General features: G+C 50.7%; 1 protein-coding gene across 1 annotated transcript; it reads left to right on the forward strand.

Moving 5' to 3' along the window:
- Positions 1-207: 207 nt before the first annotated feature.
- MAU2 (MAU2 sister chromatid cohesion factor) lies at positions 208-13428 on the forward strand. The gene is made up of 19 exons (XM_063161250.1): positions 208-627; positions 878-895; positions 1110-1175; positions 1534-1629; positions 2620-2714; positions 3490-3517; positions 3969-4124; positions 4544-4690; positions 5261-5351; positions 5606-5709; positions 6547-6624; positions 7234-7299; positions 7525-7608; positions 8231-8280; positions 8462-8539; positions 9144-9255; positions 9809-9899; positions 10513-10640; positions 11250-13428. The coding sequence occupies exons 1-19, from the start codon at positions 208-210 to the stop codon at positions 11322-11324; spliced, it is 1983 nt and encodes a 660-aa protein (XP_063017320.1). The 3' UTR covers positions 11325-13428.
- Positions 13429-13677: the final 249 nt, after the last annotated feature.

Raw genomic sequence — 13677 nt, forward strand, 5'->3', positions numbered from 1 at the left:
TCCCGCCGCACCGAGCCCCGCTCACGGGGCGGCCGAACCTCCCTGCTTTGGCGGCTCCGCCGCTACGGTCATTCCCCGGTTCGCCCCGCTTCCGATCGGAACGAAAGGGCAGACTACAACTCCCACATCCTCTCCGCGCCTGGGGCGCTCGGACTCCAAGTCCCGTCGTGCCCCGCGCCTCGCGGCGGTGTTGTCGGCGGCCCCAAGATGGCGGCGGTGGCGGCGGGCGCGGCGGCCCCTCAGCAGCCGCCGCCGCCTCAGCAGCCGCCGCAGCCGGCGGGAGGCGGCGGGAGTGGTTCCGGGGAGGCGGCGGGAGCCGCGGGTGGTGCCGGAGGCGGCGGCGGAGGTGCCGGAGGCGGCGGCGGCGCAGCCGGGCCTGCGCCGGGCTCGGGGTCGGGCGGCGGCGCGGCCGCGGGCGAATCGTGGTACCTGGCGCTGCTGGGCCTGGCCGAGCATTTCCGCACGTCCAGCCCGCCCAAGGTGCGGCTGTGCGTGCACTGCCTGCAGGCCGTGCTGCCCCGCAAGCCCCCGGCCCGCATGGAGGCCCGCACGCACCTCCAGCTCGGCTCCGTCCTCTACCACCACACCCGCAACGGCGACCAGGCCCGCGGGCACCTGGAGAAGGCGGTGAGCGGGGCTGGGATGGCCTTGGGGGGCACGGGAAGGGCGGAGCGGGGGTGCCGCTGCATGGAGGAAGGGTTGGGGGTGGTGGGGACGCGGATCTGGGCACTTGGAGAAGGTAAAGAGTAGCGGGAGGGGCGGCCGAGGGGTACTGGCAGCTGGAAAAGATGAGGAGCAGGCCCGGGGGCGGTGGGAGGCTCCTGGCACGGAGGGGAAGGGTGTTGGTGCCAGCGTAACTCGCTGTGTTCTCTTGCAGTGGCTGATATCCCAGCAGGTATCCTTTTCCCGGGATCCAGGAAGGGCTCCCAGCTCCAAACAGCTCCAAGGAAACTCCAGAAACAGCACAAGGGCCTGGGGATGGGAGCGTGGAATGGGTGTTTTGGGTTGGAAAGGACCTTAAATCTCATCCCCGTTTTCATGAGGGGTTTTGGAGGCTTTGCTGCTGTTTCCCACCCAGACTTTGTGGTTCCCTTAACCCCTGCTGCCAGATCCCCCAGTTTGAAGACGTGAAGTTTGAGGCAGCCAGTTTGCTGTCAGAGCTCTACTGCCAGGAGGTGAGAGAAACCCCCAAAACTCCTCTGTGCCCCTCGAATTTGGGTTTTTCCGGTCCTCCCAAATCCCGGATTCCACCAGTCCTGCCGAAATCCCAGATTCCACCAGTCCTGCCGAAGTCCCAGACTGCTCCAGTCCTCCCCAAATCCCAGATTTCTCCAATCCCATCCAACCCTACCTTGGACATTCCAAGGCTGCAGCAGCCCCAAACTTTCCCCATTTTATTTTTATTGCTTCCAACACTCTGATCCCTCTCTCCCAGCCCTCCCTGCAGGGTTCAGCGTGGTTTTGCAGGGAATTCCAGGGCTGTGGGGTCCCAGCATCCGGGTTTATTGGTTACGGGGGGTGTCTGTGTTGCAGAATTCCGTGGACACGGCCAAGCCCCTGCTGCGCAAAGCCATCCAGATCTCCCAGCAGACTCCCTACTGGCACTGCAGGCTGCTCTTCCAGCTGGCTGTGAGTCCTTGGAGCAGCAATTCCTTGGGAAAAAAATCCTGCAAAAATCCTGCATCCCCATTCCAAACAGCCTGGAAGTCTTGTGTTCTGTTATTCCCTAAAAAATTGCTGTTAATGGGTGGATTTTATCCTTTTATACCCTAAAAATTTGTTAATGGAGAGGGAAAAGGCAAATCCAGGGTGGGAATCTGTGTTGGATTGGATCAAGGAATCAGCCAGGATCACTCTGTGGGAATTAGGGACCTGGGATTCCAATGATGGTGGGAAAAAATCCATTTTGGGGTTTATCCTGCTGGGCTTGGAAGTGTTGATTGTTTTATGTTTAATGAGGGATGGGGGAAGGAGGGAAAGGAGCAAGGAAAAGAATCCAAGGAAAATTTTTGTTCCTGCTCTGGAATACGCTCCAGAATATTTATAAATAAAACATATCAGTGAGAATAGAGACACACTGAAGTGTATTTATGGAAAAAGAACGTTCGTTTCCTATTGATTAAGAAATATTTAGTCTCCCAGAAATTGAGAAATATTTAGTTTTCCAGGAGTTCATCCTGAGGATTCTGAAGCTTCTCCTCTCCCTGGAGCTTCCCATTTTTCCCTGTTTTCCCATTTCCTTGGAGCCTGTTCTCTTCCTGAATTCCCACCTGGGTTTGGGAAAGGGATAACATTTGGGAGCACACCTTGGGGGCTCCTCTTGCTGGGAAAACTCTTGACCCAGTGTGACAATCCCTGGAATCAGATCGGCACTGGATTTTCACCCTTTGCAGGATCTGCCTCCAATTTTTAACCAATTCCTCATTAATTAGGAATTTGAAGATAAAAAATCCTTCTGGGCTCCTACAAATCCTTGGAAGCGCCACAGATTTCTTTGGAAAGCGAGTCTAAAACCCCTTTAAGGAGCAGGAGTTTGTAAATCCAGGGATAATGGTGTTTCTTTGGGAATTGTGAAGCAAATCCTGGATTCTCATGGCGTTTTTTATTCCCATTTTTCAGCAACTGCACACGCTGGAGAAGGATTTGGTGTCGGCCTGTGACCTGCTGGGCGTGGGGGCTGAGTACGCGCGCGTGGTGGGCTCCGAGTACACCAGGTGACAGCGCCGCCTTCCTCAGGGATCCTGCCTGGGTTCCATGGGGTTTCATCCCTGAATTCCCTGGGATTCCCTGCCTGGATTCCTGGGCTTTCATCCCTGAATTCCCTGGGATTCCCTGCCTGGGTTCCATGGGGTTTCATCCCTGAATTCCCTGGGATTCCCTGCCTGGATTCCTGGGCTTTCATCCCTGAATTCCCTGGGATTCCCTGCCTGGGTTCCATGGGGTTTCATCCCTGAATTCCCTGGGATTCCCTGCCTGGATTCCTGGGCTTTCATCCCTGAATTCCCTGGGATTCCCTGCCTGGATCCCATGGGGTTTCATCCCTGAATTCCCTGGGATTCCCTGCCTGGATTCCTGGGCTTTCATCCCTGAATTCCCTGGGATTCCCTGCCTGGATCCCATGGGGTTTCATCCCTGAATTCCCTGGGATTCCCTGCCTGGATTCCTGGGCTTTCATCCCTGAATTCCCTGGGATTCCCTGCCTGGATTCCATGGGGTTTCATCCCTGAATTCCATGGGATATCCTGCCTGAATTCCTGGGATTCCTTCCCTGAATTCCTGGGATTCCCTGCCTGGATTCCATGGGATTCCCTGCCCAAATTCCCTGGGATTCCCTGCCTCAATTTCCTGGGATCTCCTTCCCCAGTTCTCTTAAACCTCTTTTTTCCCGTTTTTAGAGGGAGAAAAAGGCGGATGTTTTTTCTTGGTGTTTTTCTCTTTGTGGATGGAGTAATTTCTTTTGGAATTTAACTTTATTTTCTTTCATTGCAGAGCCCTCTTTCTGCTCAGCAAGGGGATGGTGAGTTGGAATTCTTTTAAAAATAAATTATTTATTGTTTAATTGTAAATTCCAGAGGATTTTTTTTTTTGAGTGGGGAAGGGATAAACAGGGTTCTTGAGGATAAATCCAGCTTTTTCCCCTCATTTCTTCTGGGAAAAATAAAAGGATTGTTGCAGATTTTCACTGGAGCTTTTGTAATGAGGGATGGAAGAGCTGGTGTGGTGGAAGGGCTTTGGGAATCAGGTGAATATTCTGATCCTAATCCCTGGAATTGGGGAATCCATGGAATTGGAGAATCTTGGAATTGTTTGGCTTGGGAGAACCAGGGACATCTTCCACCATCCCAGGCAGCTCCAGCCTGGCTTTGGGCAATTCCAGCCTTGAGGCAGCCCCGTTTTCCACGGGGAATTGTCACTCCCTGAGGGTTTATCCTGACAAGTTTTCCTGGTTTTTCCCTGGGGAATTGCAGCTGCTGCTGATGGAGAGGAAGCTGCAGGAGGTTCACCCGCTGCTGACGCTGTGCGGGCAGATCGTGGAGAACTGGCAGGGCAACCCCATCCAGAAGGAATCCCTCAGGGTCTTCTTCCTGGTCCTGCAGGTCACGCATTACCTGGATGCCGGCCAGGTACGTGCCACGCTCCAGCTGGGAGTTTGGGATGGGATATTCCATAAAAAATCAGCCCTGAGGGGATTTTTGGGTTTATTGTAACGGAAGCAAACTCCTGTTAGTGTTGTTCCCAAATTGTATGGACAGCGAGGAAATCATGGTAATTGGGAAATGTTGTCCATGATATTTTTGTATCCATGGTGGTCTCTGTTGCTTTCCTGGTGTGTTGGAGGGAATAAAGGAATTTTGGGGGGATTTTGGGAATATTTTGAGCATCCCTTGGTGCCGTTCACCCCCGTGAAGCACTGAGTGTCATCAATCCTAAACCAACGCCCTGAATATGGGAATTAGCACTCTGCTGGGAGGTTTCCCCTCTCCCCGAGCACTCTAGCAGTGGATGTGAGGAATCCCCTGGGGATTGTGTGAATTCCTGGCAGGTGAAGAGCGTGAAGCCGTGCCTGAAGCAGCTGCAGCAGTGCATCCAGACCATCTCCACCCTGCACGACGACGAGATCCTGCCCAGCAACCCCGCCGACCTCTTCCACTGGCTGCCCAAGGAGCACATGTGTGTGCTGGTCTACCTGGTGAGAGCTCCTCGTTAATTAATGAGGGCTAACGAGGGGTTTGGAGCCGGCAGGGATGGGGTTTGGGGCTGCTTTGGGCTGATTTCCCTCAGAGACCCTGGGGTGATGCTGAGGGGGCTGCTCAGTGTGTGTGGAGATTCCAGCCTGGAAATGGGAATTAATTAATAAGTAATTAATTACCTGATTAATCAATACCCCAGTCAAGTAAAAATGGAGGTATTTGTACAAATCAGGCCACTTTGCCTTAATTTTACCAACATGAGGAGAGTTGGACTTGGAATTGCTGAAGGATTTTGTTCCATTTCTTGGAGATTATTCCAGTCCTTGGTAAAAAACCTGGGATTTGAGTAATTCTGTGAATTCCCAGCCCTTCCCTCTGTGCACAGATAAATTTTGGGAGTCATGGGATAGCTGGGGTGGAAAGGAGCTTTAAAGTCATCCATTCCCACCCTCTCATTCTCACCTCCCACTGTCCTGGGGTGCTCCAGGGATTTTTCTAGGGATTTTTGCTGTGGGATTGCATCCCAGGGGAATTCCTGAGGGGATAATCCTTGCTGTGCTTCCCTGCAGGTGACAGTGATGCATTCCATGCAGGCAGGCTACCTGGAGAAGGCTCAGAAGTACACGGACAAAGCCCTCATGCAGCTGGAGAAGCTCAAAAGTAAGGAAAAAGGGCTTGGAATTCAGCTGGAAAATCCTGGAAAATCCCGTTATTTATTCTTCATTTAAACCCATCCCACAGCCCTGCTGAGCTGCTGGGTCAGGCTAAAAATAAACTAAAACTAAGACTAAACCCCTGATTTTAAGGCTGGGTGGTTGATTTGGAGTACAAAAATCAACTTTTTGGGGTTTTTTTGGGTGGGATTTGAATCGCTCCATAAATGCCTGATGGAATTGCTCCTGCTTCTTTGGCAGTGCTGGACTGCAGCCCCATCCTGTCCTCATTCCAAGTGATTCTGTTGGAGCACATCATCATGTGCAGGCTGGTCACGGGACACAAAGCCACAGCCCTGCAGGAGGTATGTGGGAATTCCAGCATTTCCTGCCTGGGAAAGCTCCCAGAAAATGGGAATATTCTGCAGGAACAGCCTCTAAACCGTGGGAATTGCAGTGTTGGGCTCAGGAGGGAATTCCTGCTGGGTTATTCGTGGGTACAGCCAGCCGTGGTGGGGCTCAGGACCTGGGAAATGTGGGATTGGCTCCTCTTAAGTGTTCATTTAAGGGCACTTTGGAATGGATCATGGGATAATCAATAACTGGTTGGATTGGCACCTTCCTGGTGGCAATTCCAGGCTGATTCCAGTGGGTTTTTCCCATTCCATCCATTCCAGAGTGGCTCCTTGCTCTTCAGGTTCCTGACTTGTCCAGGTGTTTCCCAATTTTTCACATTCCTGCTTTTCCTCCTGTTTCCTGGTTCATTTGGGTTGTTCCAAAGGAAACTGCACTTTTTTCTTTCTCATTTTTCCAATAATTTTAAAATCCTGGGAATCCATCCTGGGCCTGGATCATCCAATCCCTGCTGTCAGCTTTACTGGGAATACTGTGCTGGGAATGGGGAGGGATTCAGCTTCCTGAAACTCATCCCAATCCCGGATTTTGGGAGGTTTTATCCCACCTTTCCTGGAAAAGCTGAAGGGATCCATGGCAGTGAATCCCAGGGGGTGGAGGAAAGCGTTCCAAAGCAGCTGGAACGTGGGAGGGATGTGAGGAAATCCCTTTTCCTGCGCGGGCAGCACAGCCAGCCTCCCCTGGGATCCTGGATGAGATCCCTGCATCCCTGAGGGGTGCGAGGGGCGGGACTGGAGCGTGAAACCGAGGGAAAAGCGCCAAAAACAGGGACTTGTGTTCTCGCCCAGATCTCCCAGGTGTGCCAGCTGTGCCAGCAGTCCCCCAGGCTCTTCTCCAACCACGCTGCCCAGCTGCACACGCTCCTGGTGAGTTTGGGGTGAAACCGGGGGATTCTGCACCCGCTCGGAATGCCGGAGAGGAGATACCCTGGGAACTGCAGAGCTGCACCGTCCCCACCTGGAAACCCTTTGGAAACAGAATTCCAGGATGGCTGGGGCAGGCAGGGGCACTTCCCACTGTCCCAAGTTGCTCCAGCAATTCCTGGAGAGGAAATCCCACTTTTCTGTGGAGAAAATTCCTGGGATTTGGCTTTTCCTGGGTGTTTTGGGCATCCAGGCCTTGTCTGGCAGCAGTTTCTTCATGAAGGGAGGGGGAACTGGGGAGGAATCAGCTGGAAAAGGGGAAATCCAGGGATTTCAGCTGTGCCCACAGGAGATGGCTTTATGTGGGAATTATAGAAGGAAAAAGGTTTTTGTAGGGAATACTGAATTATCCACGATTTTAATAAAGATTTTTTAGCTAAATTAAGCTTTTTCTCCCCATGAAAAAATTATTTTAAAGGACATTTTGGGGAAATGCCTTATTTTCCCCACACCTGAGACTCGTTGCTCCCTTTTTCCTGCTGTTATCCCAATATTTTGATGGATTTGGGAATGTTTTGGGCTGCATTCCCAAAACTATCCTTTCTTTTCCAGGGTCTGTACTGCATCTCTGTCAACTGCATGGATAATGCAGAAGCACAATTCACTACAGCACTGAGGGTGAGATTTTATTCCCAAATTTTCTCCCGGAAACTTAAGGATGGCAGTTTGAATTTGGAAGGGAAACCTTCCTTAATTCCCTTATTCATTAACGATTTTCCTTGGATCTGGGGGGATTTTTAGCATTAAAATATCAATGTGTGATTTTTTAGCCAGGATTTTTTTAATGGGAGTGAACAAATCGTGAGGAAAAGTTGAAGTATTTGTGAATTCTCTCCTTTCCAGCTCACAACCCACCAGGAGCTGTGGGCGTTCATTGTCACCAACCTGGCCAGCGTCTACATCCGCGAGGGCAATCGGCACCAGGAGGTGAGCTGGGCTCTCAAATCCTGCTTTTCTGGGGAAAAAAACCCTGGGATTTGCCTTTTTCTGGGTGTTTTTGCAGGCATAATCTCATTCATGAGGGGAGGGAGAAATCCCAACTTTCTGTGGAGAAAATTCTTGAAATTCTGCTTTTCCAGGGCATTTTTTCTGTCAGGGCCTTGCTGGCAGAATCTCATTCACCAGGGATTGAGAAATCCCAGTTTTCTGGGGAGAAAACCCCTGGGATTTGCCTTTTTCTGGGTGTTTTTGCCATCAGGGCCTTGCTGGCAGCAGCTCCTTCATGGGGGGAGCAAAAAATATCCTTAAAGTTTGTGAATTCTTTAGTTAAATTCTGGTTCTCATTAATCAAATCCAGTATCAAATCAAATCCAGTATCAAATTCATTATCAGATCTACCAGCTCCAAGTTTTCCGTGGGAATGCAATTATCCAGGAAATGCCGTGGAATTGGAAGAGGTTTGGGATAAAACTTGGATTTTTGGGATCAAAACAAGCCTAAAATTCCCAATATTGGGATAAACGTGGGCCGGTTTGGGTGGAATTTCACTGTTTTGGTGTTGATTTTTCCTTGGAAAATTGATTTTTCCTTTTCCTCTCCCACTTTCCAGCTCTACAGTTTATTGGAAAGGATAAATCCCGACCACAACTTCCCAGTGAGGTGAGAATTCCCACAAATCCCAACGTTCCGGGCTGGGAATGGTGGATTTGCAGCAGGATTTTCAACAAATTAGGGGAAAAAATCCAACTTAATTCTAAGGGGAAACTCGGGAGGATTTCGGGGTGGAATTCTTGGGAATTTGGGTGGGATCCTGAGGTATCCATGGTTTTTATTTCCATAGTTCCCACTGTCTGCGGGCTGCAGCGTTCTACATCCGAGGGCTCTTCTCCTTTTTCCAGGGAAGATACAACGAGGCCAAGTGAGTCCAAGTCCTGGGAAAAATGTGGGGTAAAAATGGGGAAAATGTGGGAAAAGTGACCCTGGCTTTTTTGGGATGGGAGTGGGAATAGCCAGGCTTTGTGTCCATCCCATTCCCACGGATTTCTCCTGGATTGGCCGGGGGGCAAGAGCAGGGATGTGGTGGGGGTTGAGCTCTTGCCTTGGGAATCCTTGGGAATCCTTGATAAAATGGGACTTTTATTCCCTGGAATCCCTGGGAATTTTCGGCACTTTATTCTGTTTCAATTCCAGGGAATCCTTGGGATCTCATTCCCTGCAATCCCCAAGAATCCTTGGGAATTTTGGGACCCTTATTCCCTGGAATCTTGGGACTGTTATTCCCTGTAATCCTTGGGAATTTTGGGATTTTAATCCCAAGGAACTCCTGGGAATCTTGTTCCTCTCATCCCTTTCCATCCCAGGGATCTGCACCTTCCAAGGGCCCAATCCAAGGGAAAACCCAGGAATTCCCTTTCTCCGAGCTCCTTTACCCCAGCTGCTGCCCCTCCATCCCTGCAGGGTCACCCCAGGCTGCTCGGGGGGCTCCAATCCCGTTTTTCCTGTTTTCCCCGTTGTTTTTCCAGGCGCTTTTTGCGGGAGACGCTGAAGATGTCGAACGCCGAGGACCTGAACCGCCTGACGGCGTGCTCGCTGGTGCTGCTGGGCCACATCTTCTACGTGCTGGGCAACCACAGGGTGACTGCAGAGCCCTCCCCGCCCGGGACCCTGCCCGGGGCATTCCCAGGAACAATCCCCAAAAAGTCCCCAAGGAAATCGGGACACGGGTGGGAAAAATGGGATTTTTAAAGGGTTTTTTAGTGCTGTCGCATCAAAAATCAGGATTTTCTTCCCTCTGGATCATCCAAATCCCTCCCAGTCCGTGGAATCCTGGAATTGGCATTCCCAGAACAAATTCCCCAAAAAAATCCCAACTGAAATCGGGGAATCCTTGGGAATCCATTGCCCTACAATCCCAGGGAACCTTTAGCAATCTTGGGATTTTATTCCTTTCAGTCCCAGCCAATCCTTGGGATCTGATTCCTTTCCACCACAGGGAATCCCTGGGAATTTTGGGATTTTATTCCCTTCAATCCCAAGCAATCCTTGGGAATCTTGAGCATTTTCCTGCCTTCCATCCAAAAATCCAGTTTCCCACAGGGAATGTTCCATCTTTTCCACTCAATCCATGCTGGAAAGCGCAGGAAATATTCCCAAAATTCCAATTTTCCCCTTTCCCCGATTTTCCTAGGAAAGCAACAACATGGTGGTGCCAGCCATGCAGCTGGCCAGCAAGATCCCAGACATGTCCGTGCAGCTCTGGTCCTCCGCCCTGCTCCGGGGTAAATCCGGGATAAACCCGGGATAAATCTGGGATCAATCCGGGCTCTGGGAGCAGCCTGGGAACCGGGAAATGGCCTGGGCAGGGTGGGGATCAGCCCAAGGGTTTGGGGAGTGGGAATGGGCAGCTCCAGGGGCGATTCAGGATCTGGGATTGTCCTGGAAGAATGGGCTGGAGCCTCAGGGAGGGTGGGAATGCCAAGGAGAGCGAGGAGCTGGTCCCAGGGCTGGGAATGTGCAGCTCCAGGAGCTGATCCCAGAGGGGAAGGGGCTCCAGGAGAGCTGGAGAGGGTTTGGGAGAGGGCATGGAGGGATGGGACACGGGGAATGGGTTTGGGATGGGAATGGGGATTTTGGGAAGGAATTCTTGCCGGGAGGGTGGGGAGGGAATGGGCTGGGATCCCAAGAATTCCTTTGGAAAAGGGAAAGATTCTCGGTGGAACTTTTGGGGCAGATTTTGCCTCAAATTGAGGCAATTTCGGGATCTTATTCCATGCAATCCCAGGGAACCCATGGGATTTTGGTGCAGACCCCAAACCCGGGGAGGATTTTTGGGATGAGGGGAGCTCAGAGGCGGGAATGGGGTGAATCCCAGGATTTCTCTGCCTTTCCCAGACCTGAACAAGGCGTGTGGCAATGCCATGGATGCCCACGAGGCCGCCCAGATGCACCAGAACTTCTCCCAGCAGCTGCTCCAGGACCACATCGAGGCCTGCAGCCTCCCCGAGCACAACCTGATCACGGTCAGAGCCCAGCAATTCCCAAAATCCCCAAAATTCCCACTTTGCCCGTGGCAAAAAGGAACCTTGAGGTCATTTTTATACTTTTTAAAATGTTTTTTAGTGCTGTTGTGTCCAAAGTTGGGATTTTCCTCTCTCTGGATCATCCAAATCCCTCCCCAATCCTTGGAATCCTGCAGTTTGCATTCCCAGAAAGAAATCCCTCCAAAATATCCCAAAGGAAATCAGGATGAGGGTGGGAATGAGATTTTTGAAGGGTTTTTTAGTGCTGTCGCATCAGAAGTTGAGATTTTCTTCCCTCTGGATCATCCAAATTCCTCCCAGTGGGATTTTGGCTTTGAAATCCCAAATAAACCCAGGAAAACCAAATGCCAACAGGGTTCCCTGGTGGAATTTGGGATTCCCTGGGAATTCTGTGATTCTGAGGGAATTTTTCCCTGGGGTTTTGGCTTTGAAATCCCAAATAAACCCCTGGAAAACCAAATCCCAGCAGGATGAGGGGTTGGAATTTGGGATCCCCGGGGCAGGGAGGGTTTTCCTGGGAATTCTGTGATGCTGAGGGAATTTCCTGGGAGTTTTTCCCGGGATTCTGATCCCGTTTTTCCCTTGCAGTGGACGGATGGACCCCCCCCAGTCCAGTTCCAGGCCCAGAACGGCCCCACCACCAGCCTGGCCAGTCTGCTGTGAATTCCAGCAAAACTCCAGGAAAACTCCTGGAAAAACTCCAGGAAAACTCCAGGATATCCACCAACAACATCCCGTGAGGGGGGGAAAAACAAAGCGTCAAAAACTTGGGAAAAGAAACAAAAAAAATCCATGGAAAAGCTTCCGAATTCCCTCTGGTAGTGAGAAAAACCCAGGAATTTTCCAGGGATTCCCAGAGCCTCCGGAGCTGCTTTTCCAGGTGGGAATGCCCAGGTGAATGCCAAGGTTGGATCCTGCAGGGAATTGCCAGGAAGGGCTGGGAATCCTCGGGGATAAGGGGATGAGGAAATAATGGATTGGATTCCCAGCTGGAATTCCCCCAGGGGAAATTCCCATTTTTTTGGGAAGGAGGAATTCCAGGGTTTCCTGGGATGTCCCTCCTGCAGCCACAGCTCTCCCCACGCCGCTGGGATTGGGGAAAATCCGGAGTTTTCCTGCTGATCCCAATTTTTTCCAGGCTGAAGGCACCACCTGTGCCTTAAGGATTCCCAAATCCTGGGAATAAATCCCAGTCCAGGGGTTTGGGATGGAATTCCAGCCTTGCCCTCGGCACAAAATTCCCTTTTCCAGGTTAAATTCCCTGGTTTTAGCCCAGTTTATTGTGGATTTCCCAGAAATCTGGGAATGCTGAATCCCAGAAAAGAGCTGGAAGTTTTTCCGGGCTCCCAGCAGTGCCTGGGCTGGAACTGAGTTGTTTTTCCCAGTTGGAATTTCTCCAGATTTCTGGGAAAGGAGGAAGGAAAAGAACTCTGGAATTCTTGGAGAGAGGAAAGCCAAAGCCCTGGAACTGCCAGAGATTTTTGGGAATTTTTAATCCCACCTGGATGAGAAGGAACCTTAAAATTCCCTTTAAGTCCCTTTAAAATTCCTTTATTCCCATCATCTTTCTTTCCCAAATCCCATCTTTTTCCAGAGCAAGGAATTTTTTCCAGTCAAATTCCTCCATTTTTCCCTCTGGAATTCATTCCAGGGATGAGGTTTTTTGGTCCCATTCCCAGAAAATTGCATTTTCCAGGGTTTTTTTTTCTACGGAAATCCTGGTCCTAGGCCTGCAAAGGACCTGGAAATCCCTGGAAGTTTTGGGGATTGAGGATTGAGAGTTTTTATTCTGGATTTTTGTGGGGATTAAGGAAAATCCTTGGTGCCATTGGAACTCAAAAGCAGGGAAAAAAATCCCCAAAAATTCCCAAATCCAGGGATTTTCCAGCCTGAATCCAGGGCTGGGAATTCCCATGGGAAATTCCAGAGGCTCCCAGGGTTTTTTTTTTTGGGATATTTGGAATCCCACTGAGATAGAACCATGCCAGGAATTTTGGGATCTGGGGATTTTCATCAGGAACTGGGGGAGTTTTCCCAGTTTTTGATTTTTCTGGGAAGCACATTCCCAGTTTTTATTTCCTCTGGGGTGCAACAGTTCCTTGGAATCTTTTTCCTTGGAATTTCCCTGGCTTGGGAAATTCCCAAATCCCAGCCAGGAAATCCAAATTTTCCTTTCTAACTCCGTAACGTTCCAGAATATTCTGGAATTTCAGGCCCAACTCAGATCCAGCTTGCTATTTTGGGCTCAAATTCCCAAATTTTGGGCTGGAAAAGCCTCGGGATGATCCCAATCCCAGGGCAGGGACACTTCCACTATTCCAGGCTGCTCCCGCCTGCATTTGAGCACTTCCAGGGCGGCCAAATCCCAAAAACTTTGGGAAAAACCCGGAAAAAAAATGGGGGAAAATTGGGGAAAATCCCAATTCCGGAGAGCTGTGGTTGGGGCTGAGCTTTGGGAATTCCCCAGGTGAGAAAAGAGCCTTTCCCACCCCCCGGAGATGCCGAGGAAGGAGCAGAATTCCCAAAAAGTCCCCAAAATTCCCAATTTTCCGCCTCCAATCTCCCGTGAAAATCCATCAAAATCGGTGAAACAGCCGGAAAATCCAGTGGGAATTCTCGGGGGGGGGGCTGGGGTGGGAGCTCTGAGCTGATCCCAGCTCCCGGGGGCTCCTCCTGCCGCCGGAATTCCCAAATCCCCAAACTCCCGGCGGAAATTCCAATGTACAGAGCTTTTTACCATTGTATATTAAATTATTTAATAGCTTTTCGTGGCAGTTTTTCCTTTATTTATTTATTTTTTTTTTATGGAGCAGAGCTGGGAAGGAGGAGCTGAAATTCCTTGGAATTTTGGAGGGAAAGAGGAAAAAGGGAAACCAAAGCTGTGGGATTGAATCCCTGCGGGAACGATCCCAAATCCCTGTGGGAATGATCCCAAATCCCAATGGGATTGATCCAAAATCACAATGGGAATGATCCAAAATCCCAATGGGAATGGTCCCAAGGGTTAAATCCCAAA

Source organism: Melospiza melodia, chromosome 7, assembly GCF_035770615.1.
Source record: "Melospiza melodia melodia isolate bMelMel2 chromosome 7, bMelMel2.pri, whole genome shotgun sequence".
In the NCBI taxonomy this organism is placed as follows: domain Eukaryota; kingdom Metazoa; phylum Chordata; class Aves; order Passeriformes; family Passerellidae; genus Melospiza; species Melospiza melodia.

What these genes read in the sequence shown, in the direction of transcription:
- MAU2 (XM_063161250.1), top strand. Translation starts at nt 208, where the DNA reads ATGGCGGCGGTGGCGGCGGGCGCGGCGGCCCCTCAGCAGCCGCCGCCG. An exon ending in ATTACCTGGATGCCGGCCAG is followed by an intron (nt 4,125 to 4,543) that starts GTACGTGCCACG and finishes AATTCCTGGCAG; the next exon opens with GTGAAGAGCGTGAAGCCGTG. An exon ending in GGAAGATACAACGAGGCCAA is followed by an intron (nt 8,540 to 9,143) that starts GTGAGTCCAAGT and finishes TTGTTTTTCCAG; the next exon opens with GCGCTTTTTGCGGGAGACGC.